General features: G+C 39.0%; 2 protein-coding genes across 2 annotated transcripts in view; one reads left to right on the top strand and one right to left on the bottom strand.

Moving 5' to 3' along the window:
- ARHGAP28 (Rho GTPase activating protein 28) overlaps positions 1-13,775 on the top strand; it is a 31,576-nt gene extending 17,801 nt beyond the window's left edge. The window contains exons 7-14 of the mRNA XM_066546300.1: positions 122-199; positions 3,415-3,577; positions 4,748-4,830; positions 7,736-7,933; positions 8,635-8,778; positions 10,964-11,118; positions 11,781-11,845; positions 13,684-13,775. Coding sequence (XP_066402397.1) covers positions 122-199; positions 3,415-3,577; positions 4,748-4,830; positions 7,736-7,933; positions 8,635-8,778; positions 10,964-11,118; positions 11,781-11,845; positions 13,684-13,775 — 978 coding nt within the window. The remainder of the gene's footprint in view (positions 1-121; positions 200-3,414; positions 3,578-4,747; positions 4,831-7,735; positions 7,934-8,634; positions 8,779-10,963; positions 11,119-11,780; positions 11,846-13,683) is intronic.
- A 5,045-nt stretch (positions 13,776-18,820) lies between these two features.
- The window catches only part of LAMA1 (laminin subunit alpha 1), a 98,554-nt gene continuing 92,348 nt past the window's right edge, over positions 18,821-25,026 (bottom strand). The window contains exons 60-64 of the mRNA XM_066546118.1: positions 23,183-23,341; positions 21,844-21,997; positions 21,117-21,250; positions 19,843-20,065; positions 18,821-19,383 (exon numbers count right to left, since the gene is read on the bottom strand). Coding sequence (XP_066402215.1) covers positions 19,223-19,383; positions 19,843-20,065; positions 21,117-21,250; positions 21,844-21,997; positions 23,183-23,341 — 831 coding nt within the window. The 3' untranslated portion in view covers positions 18,821-19,222. The remainder of the gene's footprint in view (positions 19,384-19,842; positions 20,066-21,116; positions 21,251-21,843; positions 21,998-23,182; positions 23,342-25,026) is intronic.

Genomic DNA, 25,026 nt, shown 5'->3' with positions numbered 1-25,026 from the left:
GCTGATTCCATAGAAATGTATCTTTTTCAGATTCATTTCAAGGATACCTAGGTTGAAAAGAAAGTCAGGAGTATTAAGCACTTCTGAGTATTTTCCTGGATTTTTTTGTCTCTTCTTTCAGCTGCTGCTCAAGCTTGAGGAAACAGGTTTGGAAACTGAAGGAATTCTACGGGTTCCTGGATCTGCCTCCAGAGTCAAGGTACACACTCAAGCCAGTTTTCTGTCTTCTGGACCACAGACTCTATGTAAAATAATACAACATACACACAAATTCAGACTGCACATAAACACTGATCTGTGTAGCTCAGCATTCCTACTCCTGCCAGTGAAAGGTCAGGTTAGTTCCTGGGAACCAATAAATCACAGACCATTTGGTCTATTACTTTGATTTAGTTAATGTTCTATATAAAGCACAGAGGATGTTGAATGTGATTTTTCTCCACAAAACTTGGAGAAAACTGACATCCTTTCAGTTTATCTCTGTCATTCAAAATTGCTGTGATCTTATCTCTGTTTTAATTTATTTTAGAAATGCAGAGTTCCTAAACTGAGTGAACATCAGATAAAGATCTTATTCTATGTCATTTTAACCTCTGTGTCATTTTATTTTCCATTTATCGTCTGTGATCTCGCAATTTCATGATCCAAGTGAGAGAAATTTGGCCTCTGTTCACTGCTGGCAGCCTGAAGTACTGCATTTTCACAGGCTATTTGTGGGCTATGAACACAGTATAATTGGCACCCAATAACCTGACACTGTGGGCCAGTAATATTTGCAATTGTTTCTCCAGACCAGCTTCATTCCAGGAGCTGGAGGAGGCAAATTAGAAAAACAAGGCAGTTTTTTGGTTGGTTGGGCTTTTTTCTGGGCTTAGTAGTGTCTATCTCTTTCCCAGATTTTTGCTTTTTTTCTTTTTTTTTCTTTTCCCTTAGGCTTGTTTTTTTATCTTGTTTAAGCAACACCTTACAGTGCATCCTACTCCCACTTTTTCATCCTCAAGGGAGCTAGTTTTGTGTTCTGAGGCAGGAAGTCTCAACATTGTAGCAGCCACACAAATGATGGGGATTGCTAAACAATTGGGTGGGCTGAGGATCATAAAAAATGGCTGAATAAGAAAAAGCAGCATCACATGAAACACACCAAAGTTAGGCAGCAGCATCCCAGCTCCTTCGACTCCATGCACTGATAAAAGTCCACAAAGCCTTGAAAAGTGCCACATCTTGCAGAAGGGAGCTCCTAACTTGCCCTGTACTTTTCAGCTTCCTCATTTTTTCATACAGATGATTGAATGTAATTTCACACAATCTCAAATTTTTCCAGTCTTTCCTTGGACATTACACAGCAGGGCTGTGCTCTAATTCAATTATTTTCATATTCTTTGCATACACTGCACTGTGTCTTGTTCACTTCTTTTTCACAACCTGTATCCTGGGAGCTGCTATGAGATATGACTTCATATGCAACTCCTCCATACTAGGTGGTAAGTTAAACTGCCCATGTCAAAGTTTTTAAATTATTTGAGTTTTGGTTTCATTTGAGTCTGCCCAACAAACCAGTGAGCAAGAGAGAGATTTTTTCAAAGCAGATCCAGATTTCATCCTTCAAAAGCCTTCATACATTATTATGACATTAGGACCTAAGGGCATTCCAACTTTATTTCAGTCTTGTTTGGAGAAAGAAAAGGCATATGGAAATTATTAAAGGTTGCTCTTCTATGAAACAAAGACTAAAAGAAATGAATACAAGTTTTCCCCTGTAACAAAAGCTCCAGTGAACCAGAACTGTATGACAGTCTAGTGAAGGATCAGTCATGTTAAAAAAAAAATGCAGCACATATTTTAAAAGTATTAGATGCATACATAGATACATGTATATAAGGCAGGAAGGGAGAGAATTGAGTGTATAAAATACATGCTTACCTGTGTGGAGAGAGATATATATAACTGTATATATATATATATATATATATATAAAATGTTTATGTTTCCAAAATCTTGCATTCTGTTTTTGTGGCTTTTTCCCAGTACTCAGCAGAAAAATGTGGAGTAGAATTCTGTCCTCTTGTGCTTTTGATGAGGTGAGGATTTCTGTTCCACATTTCCAGTCAGTTACAGGAGAGAATTCAGTCTAGGTGTTTATATTGATTATGTGCAAAGGATGTGAATACAGAGGAAGCTGAGATAGCCCAGATTAAAACCAGTAAAATGTGCTAGTCAAAATGAGACTGTAGCATTTTATGCCAAATCCTGAACGACTTTCTACTTCCGTTTGTGCAGCCATTCTACTTCATTATGTGTGACTGCACTTGATATGTAATTTCCTTCCATTCATGTGAGACGTGGCAAGCAGAATTCATTTCTAAAAGCTTTTCTACCTGAATGGACTGAACTGTGCATTTTATTAAAGTACAACTGACAAAATCATGATCCAAAACCAAATATTTGCTACAGATATATTTTGTCATAGATGGTCTCATAAAAAGCAGCAACAAACTTTCTATGGAGAGGACAGTGTTTGGCCAGTAATAATTGTGAAAGCTGCATTATTTATGAACATTCTTATATTAAAATACTGTCCTTCAATCTTTTAAACTCAATAATTTTTTGAGGAGCATGCATTTTTTGAACAGTGATCTGGGTTTGAAGCCAAATCCTGTTCCTACTAGGAGCCTTGCTGAGTATTTCCCTTTCACATATGTGTTTTGAACACTGGCTAGTGACCCTCCAGAACTTTACTGACCTCTGTTATGGAGCAGGATGAACAAGGGGATTAAATGGGAACCCAAAATGGTATCATCCTCAATTCTATCTTAAACCTCTCCTGTGTCTTTAGAGGTTTGCAGGGGGGGTTTTATGCATTAAGGTTTTTTCTGAGAGTAATGGTTTTGAATCTTTATTTTTCTGCAGTTTGACCAAATCTAACTATAATTATCCTAACATAAAACTTCCTTTCAAAGATGGGAAGACCTGAATTTTAAGCCATTTGCTGAAGGCCCATGGATTCAGAGTATCTAGCAAGTTCACTGGCAGTGAGGAAGAAACACCACTCCTTTGTGACTTAAGGGTCAAAACCTCTGGAGAGTGTTTTAAACAAAATGAACAGCTGTGCTAACTGAGTTTTCTCCTTCTAGTTCTAAGACATTGCACAAAATGCCTTGCTTTAAGGTGGTTCAAATTGTTCGCTGGCAGAAATCTAGCTATAGCAAACCAAATTTAGTCTGGGTTGCCAAATATCTGCAGGAACTTGACTTGTTAACCTGCTCTGAGCTCCACATGGCTGTCACAGGGTTAGGGCTGCTTTAGTTCAAGTACTGTACAAACCTGTCTGCTGCTTGTAATGGGGTTTCTGAAGTGATCACAAATTGCTGGATCAGCAGCAATGATTGAAGGCCAAATGTTTCTTTTCTTTTTCAGAATCTCCATCAAGAACTTGAGGCAAAATTTTATGAAGACACTTTTGACTGGGACCAAGTACGAAATAATGATGCAGCGGGACTGCTAAAAATGTTTATAAGAGAACTCCCCAGCCCACTCTTCACAGTAGAATATCTGCCTGCATTCATCACATTGGTAGAAAGTATGTGGAAATGGATTTAGTAGGGACTGATAATATGATAAAATGCAAGAGTAGACATAACATTTTTTTTCTCTCTGAAGTATATAGATAAAAGTCATATAATTTTTTTCTCCCTCTGAAGTAGAGAGAAAAACAGACCCAGTGCTTTGCCTAAACATTTTAATTTTCTGCAAAGTTTTGTTTTCAAGTGAGAAAGGTGTCTGCATTCAGCTAATGGCACAGGCTTGTTATGTGAACAAAACAACTGTTTAATGTAAAATTTGGAACCTGTGAGTAAACAGTGACTGAGTAATGACTTTCATGTATAGACTCTGATTCCCATTAACTGTAGGTTTCACAAATGAAAATTTCTGCAAGGTAAACTCAAATCACTGTCCTTTATCTACTGGACCTACTGGACCTATTTTATTTCTGTTAAAGTTTATATTGAGGTCAGATCCTTGGTACAGCAATATGTGTGAGCACAGAAAAGTTCAGGCAGCTGGGCTTTGTTTTCAGTGTACATACACCTCTCAATCTTAGTACATTTTGTTCATTTCTCTTCCAGGAAGAATGCAGTTGTACCTTGCCATACCTATGACTTCACTGTAAAGTCACTCAAGCTAGGACAGACTGAAAGTCTCAGGATGGTGAATTTATAAGCAAATTGGTACAGAAAGCTTTACATAAGGTTGCAGTCATGCCTTCAGTGTCTCCATGAGTAGCTTAAAGGGCAGAAGGAGGTGACCTCTTTCCATAACTTCACATACCTGAGTGTGTGTGGACTCTTTATGAGTCCCAGGCTGCATGCAGTTACAATGGCTCAGCAGTTTGGAGAAGACTGACCAGGAGATGTCTGCGCAGAGTAAAGTGATTTTATTCCCTACAACAAATACACAGATATCCGAGAGAAACTAGCTAGTACTAAAAAATACTGGATTGTTACTATGTAGATAGAATTTTATAGCGCCTTATGTCCCTGTTTTTTCTCATCATCCAAGATGATGAGAAAAAAAGCCACTCATTAAGGTGATTTTTTATTAGGGCAAAAGTGTATGGTTAATCAACACCTAAGCATGCTAGTCTCAGCCAGACACTAGCTGGTATGTCTAGAACTGCTGACACACAAGGTTTATAGAACAAACCAATTGCAGTTGGGATTTCAAAAGCATTAATTATTCATGTCCTTAGAAATCTCCAAGATCAAGTTACAGCTACAAGCTTTGCATCTGTTGATCATGCTGATGCCTGAAGCCAACAGAGACACAGCCAAGGTGAGTTCTTCATTTGCTATCACCTGCCATCTCTGGTACTTTTGACTTTTAAGTGAGCGACTCATTTTTTTCAGATGCTATGCTAGAAAAGTATTCATCTGTGTTTTTGATTACTTCCTTGAAAAGATATTCAAATTTCCTGGCTGTCATTTCTTTTACAAGCAACTAAGAAATAGTTGCTGGGGTCTCCAACTGCTGGATGTCAGGCATCATTATTATGGAGCACTCATTTCAAAGAGGCATATTCCTCACTTAGGTTGGACAAAGGAGGTCCAGTTTCTGGATTTTGTGTATAACTGAAATTCTCCAGGATGAATTTAAAAGAGAAGCTGCCCTGTAGGAGCTTTTCTAGTGCACTCCTGGTTCTGGAAGGGCTTTCAGGGCACTGGACCAGACTACAGCATGTAGTCCAAAGTAAAATCATGCATCTGTAGTACACATGTGAGGAGCTCACCCTCAGCTGGCTTGCCTTACAAACCCATGCCCACCACCATGTCCTAATTCCTGATACAAAAACAGTGGCTACAAGCATTTTGGATGCTTGGGAGCTCCCAGATCTGACTGCAGCTGTGTCCTGACCCTAAGAGACACTGGTTGCATCTTTGGGCCTGTTTCTACATCAAGGAAACCTGGGTGAACAAGCTTCCCGGGAACCTCCAGACATTTCACCAGGTCCCCTGCTCATCGGGACCATGCAGGTCTCCCACTTCTGGAAGCCTTTCACTAGCCAGTTTAGATACAACCTTATGAGTTCAGCTGCCTTCTTTACCTGAATTTATTTATACAGTAACAAGGGAGAACAACAACTGTCTTCAAAGTACCTGGAGGTCTACTAGTGCTCTGTGAAGAATGGGGTTTGTTTCTGCTACCAAAGTTCTTATGGGTATAGAGCTGCATATGTAAAACACATGCTAGAGGACTAGTCTTAATTATTACTCTATCATTAATTAGGCTTCTGTACGAAAATATAAGTAATGACAAAACTCTACACAGCCCCACTCTCTTGTCTCTAATGAGGTTTTAGAAACTTCTCCAGCACAGTTTCTATTTTGTAATTCTTGGGTTTGTAAAAATGTTTGAATTGCTATGTCAGGGTACAAAGACATTTTAATGGTATGGTGTTCGTGGTTTAACCAAGAGGCAGCTAATACCTGTCATGGTTTAACCCTTGCCAGCAACCAAGCACATGCAGCTCCTCTCTCCCTCCCCAGTCAGTTGGATGAGGGAGAGAATAAGAAGTGTAAAAGCTGGAAAATTAATGACTCGAGATAAATGTAATTTAATAGGAAAACAAAGGCTGTTCATGAAACCAGAGAAAACAAAGGAACTCACCACTTCCATGGGCAGGCAGGTGTTCAGCCATCACCAGGGGAGCAGGGCTTGATGTCATTCATGTAACAGTTGGGAAGACAAATGCTATCACCCCAGAAGTCCCCCCTCTCCCTTCATCTTCCTCCCACCTTTTTACACTGAGCATGATGTCCCATGGTCTGGAATATCCCTTTGGTCACCTGTTCTGGTTGTGTTTCCTCCTGATTTCTCATGCATCTCAGCAGTGTGGCAGTATGAAAATCAGAAGAGGCCTTGGCTCTAAGCAAACCCTAATCAGCAATAGCAAAAAAAATCTATATTATAAACACTGTGTTCAGCACAAGTCCCAAACATAACCCCATACCAGTCAGCATGAATAAAATTAACTCTACTCCCTCTAAAGCCAACACATCACCACACAGCCATTCCTTCCTTCCTCCCCCCTCCCAGTGAGATGGGTGAGAAAATCTGAAAAAAAAGTAAAATGGTTGAGACAATAACAGTTTAATAGGACAGAAATGAATGGGAAAATAATAATGATTCATTAATTAGAACACACAAAACAAGTGGTGCACAATGCAATTTTTCACCACTCGCTGACTGATGCCTAGCCAGTTCTTAAGTAGTGGGCCAAGACCAGTTTTACCCACAGTTTAGATACTGAGCACAATGCTATGTAGTATGGAATATCCCTTGGGAGTCAGCTGTCCAGGCTGTGTCCCCTCCCAAGTCCTTGTGCAGCCCCAGCCCCCTTGCTGGCAGTGCAGCATGAGAAGCTGAAGATTACACTTGACTAAGTGTAAACACTGCTTAGCAACAGCCAAAACATCAGTGTGTTATCAACATTATTCTTATCCTAAATCCAAAACATAGCCCTGTACCAGATGCAAGGAAGAAAATTAACTCTACCCTAGCTGAAATCAGAACAATATTGCAGAAGGACTCATTGGTAGACCCCAACTCTAACCACAGCTGCAGTCTGTGCTATTTAATCATTCAAGCAAAATTCTGAATAAACTACCCAAAAGGGGAAATTCATTTCCTTGGACTCTGCCAAGTATATGCAGAAGTAATGTCAGTGAACAACCACTTAGCTCTTCTTGCTTTTGTTATCTCAGAATAAAAGTTTGAGGGTTGCTAGCAGAAATTTCAGGTTGTATTGCATGTGGGACTGGTGCAGATTTGGAGAGACTAATCACCCCAAGTGACTGTGACATAAAAAGCATTGGTTAGATGCATCCAAATGGACACTTGGTAATCTATGAAGTAACTATTCCCTTGCAATGTGTGTACATCTTACCTGTAGTATAGGATTCAGGGCCTTACTGTAGACACTGTATTTGCCTTATAAATTTGGGTTTATGATCTAAGTGATAGATAATTTATTAATGTGTGTTTTGATAACATTAACTATTCCTCTGTGGTTGACAAAGGTTGTTGTAACAACAAATATCAGAGCAATCCAAATACTATGAAAAAAACCACTAAATTTCATTTCCAAGTGCAGATGTAGCAGCCAGGCATGTGCATTTGAAATGCTGCATTTCAAAACAAAATTGTTTCCTGAAATTAAACAAGTATTGTTTTTTTCCAGGCCTTTCTTCAGTTCCTGAAGAAGGTGGTTGCTAATGAAGGGAAAAACAAGATGAACTTGTGGAATGTGTCTATGATTGTTGCACCAAACCTCTTCATCTACAAAGGGAAACGTGCAAACCAACAGGAAATGCAAGCAGCCGCCACCACCGCGCACATTGTGCGGCTTTTAATCCGGTACCAGGACATCCTGTGGACTGTGAGTAGTGCTGGTTCCCCCTTGATGGTCCCATTTCAGTGCAGGACATGTGCAGAAATCAGAATAAACCGACCTTCCAAGGAGAAACAGTTTCTTTGGAAACTGACTGAAGTCTTCCATGTCTAGAATGAGGCACCCTGGCAGATTTTTCTGGATTGAAAAATTACTACTTACTACCTTTAGTTATCTAAGACATCTATTTTAGCATCAATTGCCTTCTGGAAGTCCCTCTCCCACACCATTGTTTATACAGAGTGATGCATAGAAGAATGGTTTCATCTGGATGTGTAGGTGATATGACTAAACTTGAATGTGATTAGATGTCTGTTTAAAGTCTAGCCTACAATAAAATGGGACAAAAGTGTGTACAACTTTTTGGGCTTCTGAAGGTTGGCCTGAAGATATTGACAGTCTCAGCTTGTTTGGTCATAACAGAGGGAGAGTATAATGGGGGTCACAAAGACCACCTCTTAATAAAGCTCCTGCAGCTGCAAACATCACTTTAAAGTTTCATATGGCATGAAAGACCATCTACAGTTTCACCAAAGGATAACTGCAGGTTGTTAGAGGAAGCTACTGATTGCATGTATCTTCCAGGAATAAACACAGTTTCTGCTGCCTAAAATTCAGTGCCCTTCTAAAGACTCAACATAATTGGGAAAAATTACTGTATATTCTCAGATCTGGTTTCCTCCTTCTAGGTCCCATCCTTCCTGATTTCCCAAGTGAGAAAAATGAATGAGGCAGCCATGAACAACAGCAAGAGACAGCTGATGTTTGACAAAGGAGTGAGAAAACTTTTGAGGAGAAAGACCATGGAACGGGAGAGACCTGAAAGACCAGAGGTGTGATAAAAAAATACAGGTTTCAAGGGCAGCTTTAAACAGTGTTTATCTCATGAAAGATTCTGAGTGTGGGGAGGAAATTTTGCCATACAAAATAAGCTGATTTGAGAATTATCTTGAAGGATGTGGTTCCCAGTCTAACACTCTGATTTTATCTCATGAAAGATTCTGAGTGTGGGGAGGCAATTTTGCCATACAAAATAAGCTGATTTGAGAATTATCTTGAAAGATGTGGTCCCCAGTTTAACACTCTGATAAGACAAAGTTTTGGGAATTGATTGAGAAAAGGTAAGGAAGGCAGAATGATTTCCATCAGCCAAAGCTGCCAAGCTGGTTTTCAACCTGTTCCATAAGAAATGGTTATATGTGGACTGTCCCTGGCAGCAGTGATTTATAGATACTCAACAAATGCATGGATCTGTTGATGAATAGTAGAATGATCCATATTAGGATTAATTGCATTTATCGATGTCCTGGTACAGGCCACTTGATACTCTTCTTGCAAGATTTAGTCTTACAGCTTGCACTAATTTTTTAAGCATAGAGAAAGTTCAGTTTGCCTACCATAGACACCTAAACTGTGCCTAAATGTGCTCTGTGAAGTAGATTGTGTTGTTATTCCCTGTATATTCAGAGGAGAGAGGTGGACACTTTTGAGGATTTCCAGGGCTCCAGAAGCAGTTTGGACTTAAGAAAATCTGATACAAAAACCTTTCTTGAAGGTCTTAAAGCCACCAGTTTTGATCTACTGCCTAGAAACTTATTTGGGGTATCCTGCTTTGATAGACAACTAAAACTATCTTACATATTAGGTGCAACATAAATTTGGGCAACAAGACATATCATGTCTCTATGCACAACCTACACAGTCCCTATAGCAACTTACATGTATTTCCATGTAGTAACTAATAACCTGGAGAGGAAGTATTTAGAGTCTTCCATGAATGTTTGAAAGAATGAAGGCTGGTGTATTGTAAGAGAAGTAATCAAGGAAATGGTGAAGAACTCTGTAGCTGTTGAATAGTCTTGAAGAACAAAAGAAAAGAAAAATTAGGAAGGAATGATATCACAAGGTTATGAGAAATAGAGGATGAGCCACTAGTACAGACAAGAGAGAAAATGCAGAAGGTAAAGTATGGAAGGAAATGTAGAAAGATAAATGTTATGTATGAATGGTAAATACATTCCAATTCACCTTTCTCAAGAATTTGCCAGCACTGACTGAAGTATTTTAGGTAGGGTAGGACATCCATTGGTGCTGCAGATGGAGACAGAGATGTTTCTTTAAAATGGCAGCGTAGACTACTGTGCTGCAAAGTTAATTTCGGTGTGGGATGAGCACAGATAGACTCCTTCTCTGAGGAGAGTCCATTACTGAAGTCATTGCACCTTTGGGAAGACAAGTCCATTGATCAGAGTAATTGGCTTTACATCTAATAAAAATGAGGGTAGCCATGGCAAGAAGCTGAAATATGAAGGGTAAATTGGAGGCAGACTCTGTTTGGATAACTGAATTTAATGTTGAGAGCACTTAACGCAAGCCCCAGGTCTCAGATGTTCTAAATTACACAGAGACAGAGACTGGAGAGACTATTGTGTTCTGGTCAGCATGGTATTAACTGGATTAGAACTGGAATGCAAACCTTGCTAATTGATTTATCCACCATTAATCATGGAAGAGTGCCTAAACTTCATAGATGATCATTTGAACCCTACACAAGGTCAAATTTCAAATTAACAGAAACCATATGGTACTTGATGTTTTACTGTACACACGCTTCAATCTGGTTGAAGTTACAGGAAGCAGAAACAGAGAACTGAATTTTTATGCCTCAGGAGAATTTCATCTTTAGAAGAAAAACCAGATATTCTTAATAATTTTTATGTTTTTAAATAAGCAGCTGGTTCACTGACCAATGTTAACAGAAATAAGTTAAAGTTACAATTCAAGGGCTTTACCCTGTGTGCATTTATGTGCTACTTACCAAAGAGTTTGTGTCTTTGTGTTGTATCTGATTTGTGTCCACAAATTTGCATTTGTATGACTGTAAATGTCTTTTGAATAGCCAAGAGAATGCAGGACAGTGAATTTTGCAAGCAACCTCAAATGAGGTTACAGAACTGCTTCCAAATTGAGCTAGAGCAATATTTGCCTTAGACTTACTCTATTGAATATTGATTTTAGGGAGCTGTCACTTTCCCTCCATACTTGCAGTCTGACATACCCGAGGGGGTGATAAGAGTTTATGCTCCACTGCATTCAAAAGTCTCTATGGCAATTCAACTCAACAGCCAAACAAAAGCCAAAGACATCCTGGCTCGATTCCATTGTGAAAACAGGTGGGTAAAGCAGAACATTTTGTTTTTTCTGAATAACAATGTCAGAACTATAAATGAATATATTCCTCCCTCTTCAAAGATTCATTGTGTTACAATAACTCTTTTTCTAATCTAAAATTGCTAATTTATGGTTATGTCAATCAAAGAAATTTTAACCACTTATCTTACTCTTTTTATTCTACTTTATAACTGGCTCCTATATAGAATCAATCTGCCCTCCCTTATACCACTAATAAAAATGTACATTAAACGTATATTTTATAGACTTACCACATAGAGAACCCAAAGGGATTGTTTTACTTCTATCCATAAGTCTAGAATGTTTTTATTTCTGTAAGGTAATAATTATTAACAGCTATGGGAAATGGTAAATTGTGTCTGAAAGTCTTTTCTGCAAAGTCTTCCCATGTTACCACATAATTCTGTTCTTTGAATAAATAATATAAAATAAATAATATAGAAGGTTTGGTTGATTATGATGTAGTAATCTACCTCTGTGGCAGATTCATTATTCTGTAGTGGTCCATTTGGTAGAAGTTATTGGTTTTAATAAGGCAGTTCACAGGGGAAAAAATACCAAACTTTAGCTTACCATAGATGGTGTATGATAAGGCAGTGGTTATAACAGAAGGACAAACTGAAAGTTTTTTTTTCTATCCTAGCCATGGATCATCACAGAACGTGAGAGGCCAGATCCAAAGTTTACATGAAATTGGAGGAAATATAGGTAGGTCTCAATTTTGAAAATTAATTCTTAATGTCCTTAACCTCCTAAAATACCTCAGGGCAGCACTGTTTCGACACAGCTGGGTCTCTCCTACCCTCCAGTCCATTTGGAGGAAAGGAGCCTGACCCAAAAGCTGTTAGAATCCATGTCATCATTTATTCCAACTCTAGAGTGACAGGAGGGGTACCCCAGGAGAGAATGAACCCGGTGGCTGGATCTCAGCAGCACTTCTTACAGTCTTGCCAAATTCATCTGACCTTTTGCTTAACCTCTCTCACTGTCATAGCTGAGCATTTTTCCATGGTTAAGAGATCCTTAGTCTTCCTCTTGCAAGCACACTCCACCTTGCTGTCAAGCATTTTTCCAAGATCTCTTTCTTTCTTGCTGTATGCAAGTGTTAACCTCCCTCAAATAAAGACCTACAGAATTGTGAATTCAGCCCCTGCACATATAGGTGTTCTGTATTCACATTAATCTGTGTGCTTTATTTAGATTGCAAATTCCTTGCAATAGGGTTTTTGTCTTCTTCTGTTTCATGCAGTGACACTTTTTATAATAACAACAGTGGCCCACAAGTTTCTGGCCTGAAGGTCAAAAAACATATTTTAATTTGATATTACACAATCCTTTCTCTTCTTACTCACTCTCCTTTCTGTGTTCATGCCAAAATTCTGGATGCTGTGTTGGAGTCAGTTGTAAATTACCTGATTAGATCATTCCTTATTTCTTCTAGATTCAGCTCTAAAGACTTTCTGTAAAGTTACTACAAAACATCACAGACTTACTTCAGCAGCAATCAGGAATCAGTCTTTATTACTGATGATAACAAAAAACTAAATTGGATTAGTGATTTGTTTTGCCTGTCCAAACAGGATGACCAACTGATGCTAAAACAGAAAAATGATCCTAAAGACCTTGTGAAACAATCCTAAATATTCCTACCATGGTCTTCCAAAAAATTGGGACATTTAATTTGCATCTTCATTTAAAATCATTTTTATAGTCCTAGATCCTTCAGGGCACCTTAGTCCACTGATTATGCATTAATTCATTTATATTGCTTTCACTTGAATAAAATCATTAGGACCCCAGTGACCTCATAAGTAACCATACAAAAATTTTACCATAATCTTATGTCATAGCAAAGTAACCTTACCAGTGAAATTACTTCATTACCCCATGTAAATGCAATATAGTCCAACAAATCAACTTAACTCTAGAATTTATTGCCTTATTACTCAACTAAGAGGCACAAAATCCTCATTCAGGCAAAGGCAGCCACAACTTCCCAATCGCCAGCTAATGAAACAGCCAGAGTGCAAAGGATTTTTTTTTTTTAACTAGCAAATTGGCAACTCCCAAAAACCTTGTTAGAGTTCCTGCATTTCTTTCCAAGATCCTACTGTATGGGAACACATTGTTTACAGAGCTACTTTTTCAGCATTTAAAAATAGTGTAGAAGTCAGAGTGTTGTAATTCCAGTTCAGTAAATCCAAAGAAATAAAATCCCCCATACTGCAGCACTTACACTAACAGTGTTGTTGATGCTTCTGAAAAGACCATATTCACCGTTTGACTAAATGTCTTGTCCATTACTCAGTGTAATGCAGGACATCCTGCCTGGAAGTGGCAGTAAATTCATGACTGTCAGAGAGTAAAATTACTTGCAAATTTACCAAAGACCCGCTCTGTATCCAGGCAAGATGTTAGCTGGATGAAAACACCAAACTGGGCTTGCTGTGTGCAGGTCAGAGAAACATTCAAGGACATTTTAACACAGCTCTGTCCATGTGTGCTGAGAACATCTTATGATTCATGGCTGACAATTTCCTTTTCAGGTCAGCACTGTTTGGATCCAGATGCGTTCATGCTAGATGTCTACCGTGCAAATCCTCAGGCAGAATGGGTGATAAAACCAAAAGCCAGCTGAAGCAGAAGGCAGCAGAATACTGGACAAAAGCCACATGGACAAGAGTGATGCCTGTCATTTTAAGCAGCTCTTGCAGAGACAGAACAAAATGGTATCCACAGGACATCATTCCTTCCTACTGTACTGTCCAGGTGATGGTCAGTACATAGGACTTTTGGTATTCCAGCTTCCAAACCATCGGAAAAATATCACATTACTTATGCTTCCATATGGATTACACTTGTGCCAGTTGGCCCAGGAGGTGAGGAGGGCAGACCAAGGTACGGTGTTCGTTTCCTGACCTGGTGTTAGAACAATTTTTGGAAATAATGCAGTGGCATCAGATGAATGAAACACTACTGACCACAGCATGACACAGAAGCATGACAGACATTGGAGAAGGGAAGGTGTCTGTCAGGCATGGAAGGCGGGAGCTCAACATGCAGCAGTGCCAGACCGCTGTGTGAAAACCAAACCTTTCTCCTGGAAGTAAACCCATACAGTGTGTGTTACTGCAATGCTTGTGTCTCTCAGTCACTCCTCATGAGTACCTGATGCTGGGGGAGGGAGGCAGGAGGAGGAACTACAGACAGCTGTACTGCTCAGTGTATGTGCCACTGTATATCTCATTACCAGTCTTCCAAAATCATCTGTCTGGATCCCTCAGCTGTGTGCAATTGTAATGGCACAAACCACGCTCCCCTACCTTCCCCTGTCACACAAGTTTCAGGAGACAAAGGCTGGGTGAGGAGGGGCATATGGCCCTAGCTCTGCCTTTTACTTGATACTCTCAGAATTAAATCTGTGTAATGCCAGACTATGAGATGTGTTTATGGTGCCACTTACAATCATCACCTTTTTTGTTAACCATTCTCGTTTCTAATTTGTAACCTAATTCTTTTTATTTTGTTTATTTTAGCTTTAATATGTAAGCAATTTTTATACTCTTCAGCTGCATCAACAAGAGAGATCTTTGTTCAGTTCTTGTATAAATACAGCATGGAGAAGAAACAGGGCTTCCAATGAGAAAAGGGATCTAATAATTTACACATTAGGTCTTTAAAACCATAGCCAGTCTAGGCCCAGTTGTGCTGGGGTTTTTACAAATACATAGCAAATTGCAGCTGGCATGCAGTCTAAGCAAGCACACAGGCTGACAAGAGAATACTGAGCTGCCACTGAATTTGGAATGTCAGACAGGCTGTCTTGTTTGGAGCTAGTCACAAGAACAAGCGGTGTTCAGTCATCTCACTTTGGGCTGTGCTGAACTAAAGAGGATTGTTGAGTAAGGAAATCACAAATCCCTGGAAAAGAGTATTTTTTTCATCTGTGTCATATGCAATTAAGTGGGAACCAATGCCTTCAACTGCACTGCAATGTCCCCATCACTGTTGCACAATTAAACCATCCCCAGCCTGAGCAATGATTTTTGTTCCTGATCTGGACACAGGGATAAGGCAGAAGCTCTGTTTATTACATAGCAACTTAAAAGAACTCTGAACCAAGTCCTCCAGGTGAACTGGAGGTGAATAAAGTCTGCTGTCCTGCAGAGAAAGCCTGTAACTTGTGATGCTCTTCTGAAGCTGTGCAATGAGTATCTGAACCAGAGCAGACCCTCTAAAATGTGTCAAGTTGATCGTGTTCTCCAGTGGTGGTTAGCTTTCATTGTTAGTGGTCAGTGAAAGAAATCAACATTCAATCAGTAACTTCACCAGCAACAATAATATCTACAGAGGGCAGATCCTGTCTTCTTTCTTATCTTCCTGATAAAAAATGATAAAAAAATTAGCAACATTTTCTTTAGAACACCAACATTTTTAACTTTCTGGTTGTTTTGGCGCATTTTTTGTTTTGGTTTTTTTTGTTTTGGTTTTTGTTTGTTTGGGGTTGGGTTTTTTTGTTTTGGTTTTTGTAGGTTTTTGTTGTTGTTCTTGTTTGTTTGGGTGTTTTTGTTTTGTTTTTCCTTTTTCTTCTTAACACTAAAGGAGAAGCAGTTGCAGCCAGGAAAAAACCAGGACAATTGTATTGTAAAATACACTCCTTATTTTGAAAACTATTTATTTTAAGTATACAAGAGATAGTAGGTCTATGGCTTGTTTATAGGACTAAGCATAAAAGTTTTGTCTTGTGCTTTGCTCCCGATACCGTTTAGGTCCCTCTGTGGCAATGGACAGCTCTTTGTGCTTGTGCTACCCTTGAATGTCAGCTGTAAAGCAGGACTTGTGCTTTCCATATAAAGGCAACATGAGAATTAGTTGAGTTAAATTCTACTCTCAGATGTAGCCAAACAATTCCCTGAGCAGATCAGGAGTAATGAACATCCATCTGGGAAGAACAAATTCAGCAAAGGCTTTTATATGTGGAAAGTGCTTTGAATATAAAGAGAATCAGATAAATGCTAAGCATCGTTGTATCTATAGCCAACTAGAAGGCATTCTGTGACTATACAGAAAGCCTAAACTTTAAGAAAGTAATTTGAAGTGTCATAGCAAATGAGCTAACTTCCTACAATACTTTCTGACAAATACATTGACCTCCTCCATCTTGCCCACTCACTTCACTCCGTGTTCTCAATGGCTGTGCAAGGGAAAGGACAGAGCAGCCCTGTGTTCATGCTGCAACTTGCTCAGCATGTTCTGGACCTCATCAATGTTATTTCTGAAATAGATCTCCCTGCATTCTGTATAGAATACCAGGGGGGTTTGGAAGACTTTTACCACTTCACAACTTAGGCTAAGTCAAATATTATGTCATAAAATCCACCCTGTGAGCTGTTGTTTTATGCTGAAACTGCCTATATCTTTGTAAGACATGCATATTAGCAGATGAACTAGATTCTACATAGAGTGGCCAAATACCTCCTGTCTCTGAACAAGGATGTCAGGATTCTCTTTTGATACAAATGGCCCTAATGACCCATGTGTAGTGGTTAATACTGTTCCACATTAAGTTGTTTTGTATTGTTTTGGTACACTAACTTGATTTATTATGCAGCAGACAAATGGAACAAGCTCAGTGGCATTTTGAAATATGAGGTTTCAACTTTAGGTCTTGTATTTCAAGATGCTGGTGGAGGCATGTGGAATTTTTTATCTCCTAACAGAAGCTGAAGTCAAAACTAAGTTGCAAGAGGATTGTCACCTAAAAAAAAGGAACATATGTGGAAAGCTATTAGTAAGAAAGTGGTAGCAAGCAAAGAGAAATTTACTGAAATTCCAAAGATGCCTCAATCATGTATATACTCCATGGTTCTACAGGGACAGCATTTTGCATATCAACACATAGAGAGGGAGTATTGTAAAAAGCAGGTGTTGCAAAACAGACTGGAATGCTTTAACCTGTATATGCAGCGAATGTCATTAGAAAGTGTGCGTGTGTGCAAATGTGTCTGTGTCCATGTATAAAATTAACTACCTCACTCTGCATTTTCCAGGAAAAATATTTTGGCTTAGACATTTACTATTTAATCTATTATCAATTTCACATTAATGTTGACAAAGTATTTCTTTTTGTATGAGGCAAGATTTGAAATTAAAAAAAAAAGATCTGGTAAAAATACATATTTCAGGATATGGATGAAATTTTATCCAAAACATGTTGCCTAAATTATGCTTCTAATGTGAACCTTGTGAGATCAGATGTTGGGGTTAATAGACAATGAATACAAACACACAGTGTTTCATTTTTATTTTTCAATGGGTTTCTATTCATGTGTGTCTTCTCTGGAAAATAATACAATGCCACTAATCAAAGTGAAGTGTTTGTATGTACGTTTCCCTTACCATCCTCATTATGTTACTTGTTTTGTTGAAGTACGCCATGCAAGTGTATTTGTACAGCAGTGTGTCCACTGTATTGTATCCATGTCAAAAATAAAAACAATACAACAAAGCCAGCTCTTCAAATCTAAGCATGTGTGTTTTGGATAGAAGCAGGGGGCAGAAAAGCAACTTAAAAACTTTTAAAAGCAACTGTGTTGTTACAGCACTTGAACAGCTGTACAGAGGACCACTGTTCTGCCACCCTTGCTGAAGTGGAAAAGCTCTTTGCTCCAGGAGCTCTTCCCTTGGCCTACCTCTATGCAATGCACAAAACACACTGCTTGGAATCCTGCCTCATTGAAAGTAATGGCAAACTGCTTTGGAGTTTCATTTCAGCCACATTTTTTAAACTAGTGTAAAATACACAGAGAAAAACTAACATTAGAACAAATCATACGAATGCATAGTAAAAGCCAAATAAAATTGGAAGGAGCAAACAAAAATACTGCTAGTTCAAAGAGAAAAAAAAAAGGGGGAGATGGAAGTAACTTGCAAAGAACTATGTTTATTATAGATGGATATTAAAGTATGAGACACATTTGTCACTGCTCAGTGACCTGGCCAGTTGATGAATGGATGTCCTTACTTGTTTGGGATTGAGCACACGTCCCCCAAACCTGGCTCAAGAACAGCTACTGGAAGACTCATTTTTGAAACAGAGGCAAGCGTGGTAAGAAAAAACAAAGATACAATTGCAGGCTGGCCTCAAAACTGCCTCCCAGTGTCCGTAAGAAATATTGCTTTCCAAAGAATGCAATGCAATAGTTTGCATTGCCAAAATGCATAGTTTTTCCCAAGTAAGACCCAAATTGTTTCTTTAGCAGCACATCACTTCACAGGCATCTCTGTGCCATAGAGATGCTGCTTGTCCTAAGCCGATTCCATGAAAGCATAAACAGGAACATAATCCATCTAGACAATGTATCTATAATGAGTGTCAGAAGTAAATGTGGATAGTAAGGCACAAGGAAAAGAAGCTGGAGCTGCCCTGTGAAGTGTAACTAAGAAAATTCTGTTCATTAAACTCTGAATCTGAGACCTTCAAAATTAGGACTTTAGTCAGTCTCCTGCTCCCTCTGCTGGACTATGTCCACTTACATTTCATATAATCAGAGTCATATAATGACCTAGACTGGAAGAAGCCTTAAAGATTATCTAGTTCCAAGCCCCCTGTAGTGGGCATACTTGTGACTTCTCAGCCTTCTAGCTCTTTTTCTTATAACTAAAATACATGGACAACTGAACTACTTGAAATAATGCAGTTTATTGTAGCTCTATTATGTGGTCCAAAATTATTACCTTCTTACAAAACTGCCAACACACAATAAAATGAAATACTGTCAAGTGATCAAAAGAAAACATACTGTAAACACTGATTAATAAAAATTCCCAAAAGAAAAATAGCCAAATAATGCCATTAAAATTGTTGTAGAGGTATTTGTTGTTTAAAACCACTTAGTTAAAATGCAGACATGGAGCTTCTGATTAAAAAAAATAAATGACCTGAGTTGGAAAACAACCAGAAAAATCAAATAGATGCAGGTTCTTATCAGTTCTTCTTTTTGTTACGAAATGAGAATGCAAAATAACAGATCAACCACAAAAAAAACCAAACCCTCTCTCAGTCCAGACGGGCTTTGCTACAGTTCAGTGCTCAGCCCCAGGGCAGGAATGAGGAAATACTCCACGCAGGTCAAAAGCTCTGCTAAAGTCAAAAAATTCTGTATGTTGGCCCTTGGTCAAAACAAGGTTCCTCAAACAGCCACGGAATGAGGTCTTGCTTGTGAGGCAGTTTTGCTTGACATCAGCTGAAAAACAAACATGAAATATGTAAAATCTATTTCCTCCAAACTGAAAAAAAAAACCAAAATCCAGGTTATTAAAATTCTCCCCCTCTGAAATGAGAACTAAAACCAACACCTGGGGAGCATCGAGTTCCATTCATGTTTGGATGAAGTGTGACATCCCAACCTGGACAGTCACTGCTCTTTTCAGGCATAAGTCATGCACAGCAATAACTTGGCAGAGTTCGCAGAAATAGTTTTTGCCAGGGGACATGGAAGATGAGAGGGAAAAACAGAGGAGAAAGCCACTCTGCATGGGTGTTTATGACATTAAAATAGAAACTAGCAGAATATGAAGCAACAGCTGAGCTGTACACAGTCACAGTTCCCATGGCAAACCAAAAGGGAGCACATGTTAAGAGTCATTCTTGTGAGAGTGAGCACAGGGGGGACAGGAGGGAAGGGAAATATTATTGTACCTACCAGGATAACCTCCAACATAAATGGGATTGTTTGTATCTGCAGATGTTGACTGGACGTAGGGATTATCAGTGTGAACCAAATTCCCATCAATTACCAGCGAAATGTGATGTTTGCTTTTGTTTGCTTGAAGCTTGTGCCATTTCCCATCACACAAGCTATTTGTGCCTCTTGGTTCATAGGAAGCTGTTATCCTGCCAGCTCCATTGTTGACATGGAATAAAACCTGTGCAAACAGCCAGATGCCAGTGAAGATATAAAGTAAGAGTACATTAACTAATTTGCCTAGATAAAAGCACAATCACACTGGTGCAGAGATTTCCATTTTAAATGTTTGGCAATACACACAGTTAATATTTACTTTGATGGGTAGAGCAGATCCTTATTAAAGTGTTTTTTAAAATTTTTAACAATAAGGTCTACCTATGCAATGGTCCATTGATACACTTCACTAGGGATTTCAATGTTGATTACAAATACAAATCAGGATGTTTTTCACAGAACCTGAAAGAATCACTGTATATAACTGAAGAGAAAGAAGAATGGCCTGAAAGCACTTGTCATTGCCAATAAATGCATTTATTTTTTTCATGTATTTATTTTTCAAAGCAGCAGACATTTCCTCAACTCTGCGGTGAGGATTAATATGTAAGTATTGCATATTAATACTGGGAAAGTATGTCCCACAGAAACAGTGATATTTAACACTGTGTCCAGCTAGGAAGCTTTGAATAAAAAATGAGCTATTTCTGCAAAAACAAACACTTAAGAGCAATCAAGTGTATATTTTTTTATGCAAGAGATGACTGGAGAACTATGCATATTGATTGTTAAAAGGTTTATGGAACATAATGGCCAGTAGAAGTAGAGAATGAGTTAATTGCTCATGAATATTGAAGAAGAGGTTACAAAACTGTGTGCATTGTATATGCAATATTTTTCTCAAGGACAAGGATAGCTTTATGGCAGGAAAAGTATTAAGCAATAAAAAAGATATATATTTGATCTAAAATACAAGGTATGTAGTACAGGAGGTCAGAGTGGCTGCACACTAACATAAATTACGCTAATTAAAAATCCAAAAAGTTCCAGTGACTTCTGCTAATCGCACATTTTATCATATGGTGGCAATGAGACAAAGTCTGTCCCGTCTTTATTCTGTGGGAAGCTGCCTCCATCACACTTGACTGGTGCATATTTCATGCATTCCAAGGGCTCTAGCCTCGCAGTTTCTAACAAGCCCTGTGGCACCAGTGTGCCTGCACAGGGCAGCCTACCTTGCCGTGTACGATTTCCAGCCCAATCGCATCGACCCTGGCGCTGCTGACGCCCAGGAGAACGCCGTGCGCCGCCGTGGTGCGGAACTCCAGGGTGATGTTCACGTCAGACCGCACCTTGTAGCCTTCCCTGACTGAAAATAAGTTAGGAGCTTCTAGCAGAAGACTTGCAACCCACAGTACAGAGCTAAATATATGCATTACCATTAAATGGTCTAAAAAACTATGCTGCTGGCATGTGACCTTGCAAAACCTTTGGAAAATAAGTTTTCCAAAGTCATAATTCCCGATTTTTACTGGAATAGATAAATTTCCAAATAAGGGTTTTTTTCATTAATTCAGATTTAGTCCATTCTATCTCATCTGTAAGAAACAGTAAAGAGCACAAATGCAATCCTTCATGTTACCTCACAAGTCTTTTGTCTTCATATTCTTTATCAGACCTTAACATCATGAACATGGATATTCTTAGCTAATAAAGATGTAGTTCATTCCTTTTCCAGTGCTAAAACCATTATCTCTTTTATTTGTGCAAGACAGCCCTTTGCAGAAATGACCACTTTTGGATGAATGAAGTGAAAGGACTCAGTTAGAAATCCATATGCAGGGCATGCACTCACTGTGTGAGGAGTCAGTTAATTACACACAGTTCCAGTAAGACCTGAAAGGAGTATGTTTTCATTAATATTAATTCAGTAAGGCACTGTTTTCATTTAATGACACTTACCAAGAGCAGCAAAGCCACTTCCATCAAAGAAAGTACCATCCTGCACTGTTTCATAGCATTTATTCACAGCAAAGATAGAGACAGGACTCTCGTTGTCCAGTTGTTTGCCATTAATTGTCATGCTACCAATGCAGGCAGGAATACTGTGAGTAACCTAAGCATATGGAGACATAAGAGACAATGTTTATACTAAACTGCTGTGATGCTCTCTTAGGGACTCACCTGGTCTTATTGTAGATAAAATATTATCTGAACAAAACACAGCAGAATCTAAAATACTTCTGTAATTAAATTTCTAGTATTACATATAATTATGTAAGGCACATAATGTCTTAGAGTCAAAAATCAAATAATTTAGAAGCAGAGTATATACACTGTCTATAAATTCTTCACTGTATAAATTCTATAATATTTAAATATAAATTTAATAAATTTATATTTAAATTATAAATTCTATAATAATTCTTCACTGTACAGGAAGAATTGTATTTGCTTGACTGTGAGCAGGGATACACCCAACAATAAAAACATTCCAAACATGCTTTAGCAAATTAATGAGTAATCAAAATTTTTGTAGGACATTTTGCAAGTTCTCTTCATTAAAAAGATTCATCTGAATCACTCCAGAGGGTGGTTGGGCACTGGAAGAAGTTCCTCAGGGAATTGGTCACAGCACCAGCCTGACAGAGTTCAAGAAGCACTTGGACAATGCCCTCAGGCACAAGGTGTGACTCTTGGGTGTCCTGTGCACGGCCAGGAGTTGAACTTTGATGATTCTTGAGGATCCCTTCCAAATCAGGACATTCTACAATTCTATGAGAAACATTATCATATCACCAAAATCCTCATTAATATAATGGGCTGCACAAGGAGGCAGGTGACAAAACCTACCCTCCAAAAGCATGTATTAAAAATATGCTTTCATCTAAACACAGCTAAATCCAGTCTTTCAGAGATATTTAAGGCACCTAATTTCTGCTTGAATGCAATAGGAGTCAGGTACCAAAATGTCTGATATTGTAGGTCATGTTTTTACCTTATACTGTGAAAGACAGGAATTTAGATTCTTTATTCAACAAACAGAATGAAAAAAAAAAAAGTTCTGTTAAGTGCTATTACTAACACACAAGGATATAAGCTGTAGCTGGACCCATTAAGCCACAGAAAGCTAGGAAGATTTATCTGGTAAAGGGTCATTACTTTCCTTGTTGCTTCTTTCCCTAAGTATTTCTTTTTAGCCTGTCAGAGACAGGATGCTGATTTAGATGAGTTTGCTGCACTGTGCTCATTCTGGTCTTGCAAAATGCCAGAGGCACCCCCCCATCCCAAACCTTCTTACATTCCCAAGATTCTTTGGCACGTAGTCTAAGGGGAGTCCTCCCACATAGAGCTTCCCTTCCACGTCCAAGGTGCTACCATCTCCCAGGGCATTGACTGCTACCAGTTCCTGTCCATCCACAATGATTGTGCCTTTTCTTTTAACATATTCCGTCTTTACCTGGAAAAAAGGGAAGCGTGCAAACATAAATGAGTAAGCTAAATTTGTTACCTAGTCATCATTTGCCATAAAAATAAGCAAGACAATTGTTTAGTGGTTCAATTGCTTTGACATTCTGTTCTGAGGCAACCTCTTGAAATTCTTCCTGAGGCTGAGACCATTTCTGAATACAACTGAGCAGTTAAACAGCTTTCTTGCCTTCCCAAGGGCTTACAATGATTTCATAATGTCCTGCCCAAGGTTTTCAGTGTTTTATTATTTCTTTAAATCACCAGTTTATTGCCTTAGGATATGGGCAGGTCACTGAGTTTGCAGAAAGGCATTCTGTGCTGGCCTCCTGCAATTATTGTGCTGCCCAACAGCTGAGACATCTCAGGTCTCTGAAGTGCACATTCCTGTGCTGTCATTTTATGATAGGCAGTGCTACATTGGTTTTGACCAAAAAAGCTTTCCAGTTCTGTGCATCTTGTTCACTCATGTCCTTATGCCTGCCTTGCCCTAAAACAATTACTTACATGTTGCTGAGGGAAGTCAGCTAGCCATTTATTCTTCTCTATTTACTTTTAGCCCCGCTCAGAACCATGAGTAGCTTCAACACAAAGTTTCATGAACATTTGGGCTGGTAAGGGGATAAAGGGGTAAAGCAGGGTGCTATGAGCAGAGGGCGGAGATTGAAAAGAAGTGGTGGTTTTTTTCAGTAGCAATGAATATTAGTTTGCATAGCTTGCAGAGGGACTGCAATGATTACCTCCAGATGGGAAGTGGTGTGACTCAGCCTTAATTTCTGAAGAAGGCTGAAGCTCCTGCTTTGTGTCCTGGGTAGTAAAGATAGGTCAGCTCTTGTATGGAATCTGTTCAGCTCTTAAAATGTGGATAGTGTCAGTAGGAGTTTTATGTGAGTATGTGTCATTTTTAAACGTGCAGCTGTAAGTCCTGGAGCATTCTTCCTTTCAGGGTAGGCAGCAGAGCTTAACTGTGATATTTCTGACAGAAGTTCACATTTCCTTTCTTCATGTTAATTTTTGCTGGTTTTTCTTCTTGTGATTATTTATGAAAAGCAAAATAACTCTGCTGATTCCCAAGGGACCTAGGAAAGCTGGCAGCTTTGTGTCATCAATCACTTTGTCCCACAGAAGCCACTTCTTAGAGTGAAGGGTCCACATATGGATAAGGGAGGGGAAGCTTAGCAGGATGAAATTGTCATTCTCACCTGCCTTTAGGAAAAGTGATATCTTCAGAGTTACTTCTAAAACTCCTGCAAACATCACAGTCACTTCTCACACAGAAAGCTAGAGCCACTGGCAGGTGGGTTGCTCGGAGGAATTGGGCCAATAGAGACTGACACAGTCTTTGTGCAGAAGGACCTGAGTGCTATGTGACACCTCCAAGCTGTAGACGTAATTTCTCCTCAACTCTACTTAAGACAAGTCTTCCATTCATTTCAAATGTCCCTCTTTCTCATGTTGCCTCGACCAAGGAAAGGACAGACAGTGCTTCCCTGTTGTCACTAGCTGCTGTGAAATGCTCAGGCAATAAGCAGTAAGTGGGAGAAAAGAAAATGCTGCACCCACAAATCTCTGTCACACTGTCACACACTGAAGTGCAGGTCTTTGGTGGCATAATGCACTGAAAGCTTTCTGTGGAAAAGGTCAGATTTTTTATACCTTTCCATTAAGTTGAAGATG

The sequence above is a fragment of the Molothrus aeneus genome, chromosome 1, assembly GCF_037042795.1.
Source record: "Molothrus aeneus isolate 106 chromosome 1, BPBGC_Maene_1.0, whole genome shotgun sequence".
In the NCBI taxonomy this organism is placed as follows: domain Eukaryota; kingdom Metazoa; phylum Chordata; class Aves; order Passeriformes; family Icteridae; genus Molothrus; species Molothrus aeneus.
The sequence above is the reverse complement of the archived record's forward strand: the minus strand, read 5'-3'. Positions and strand labels throughout refer to the sequence as shown.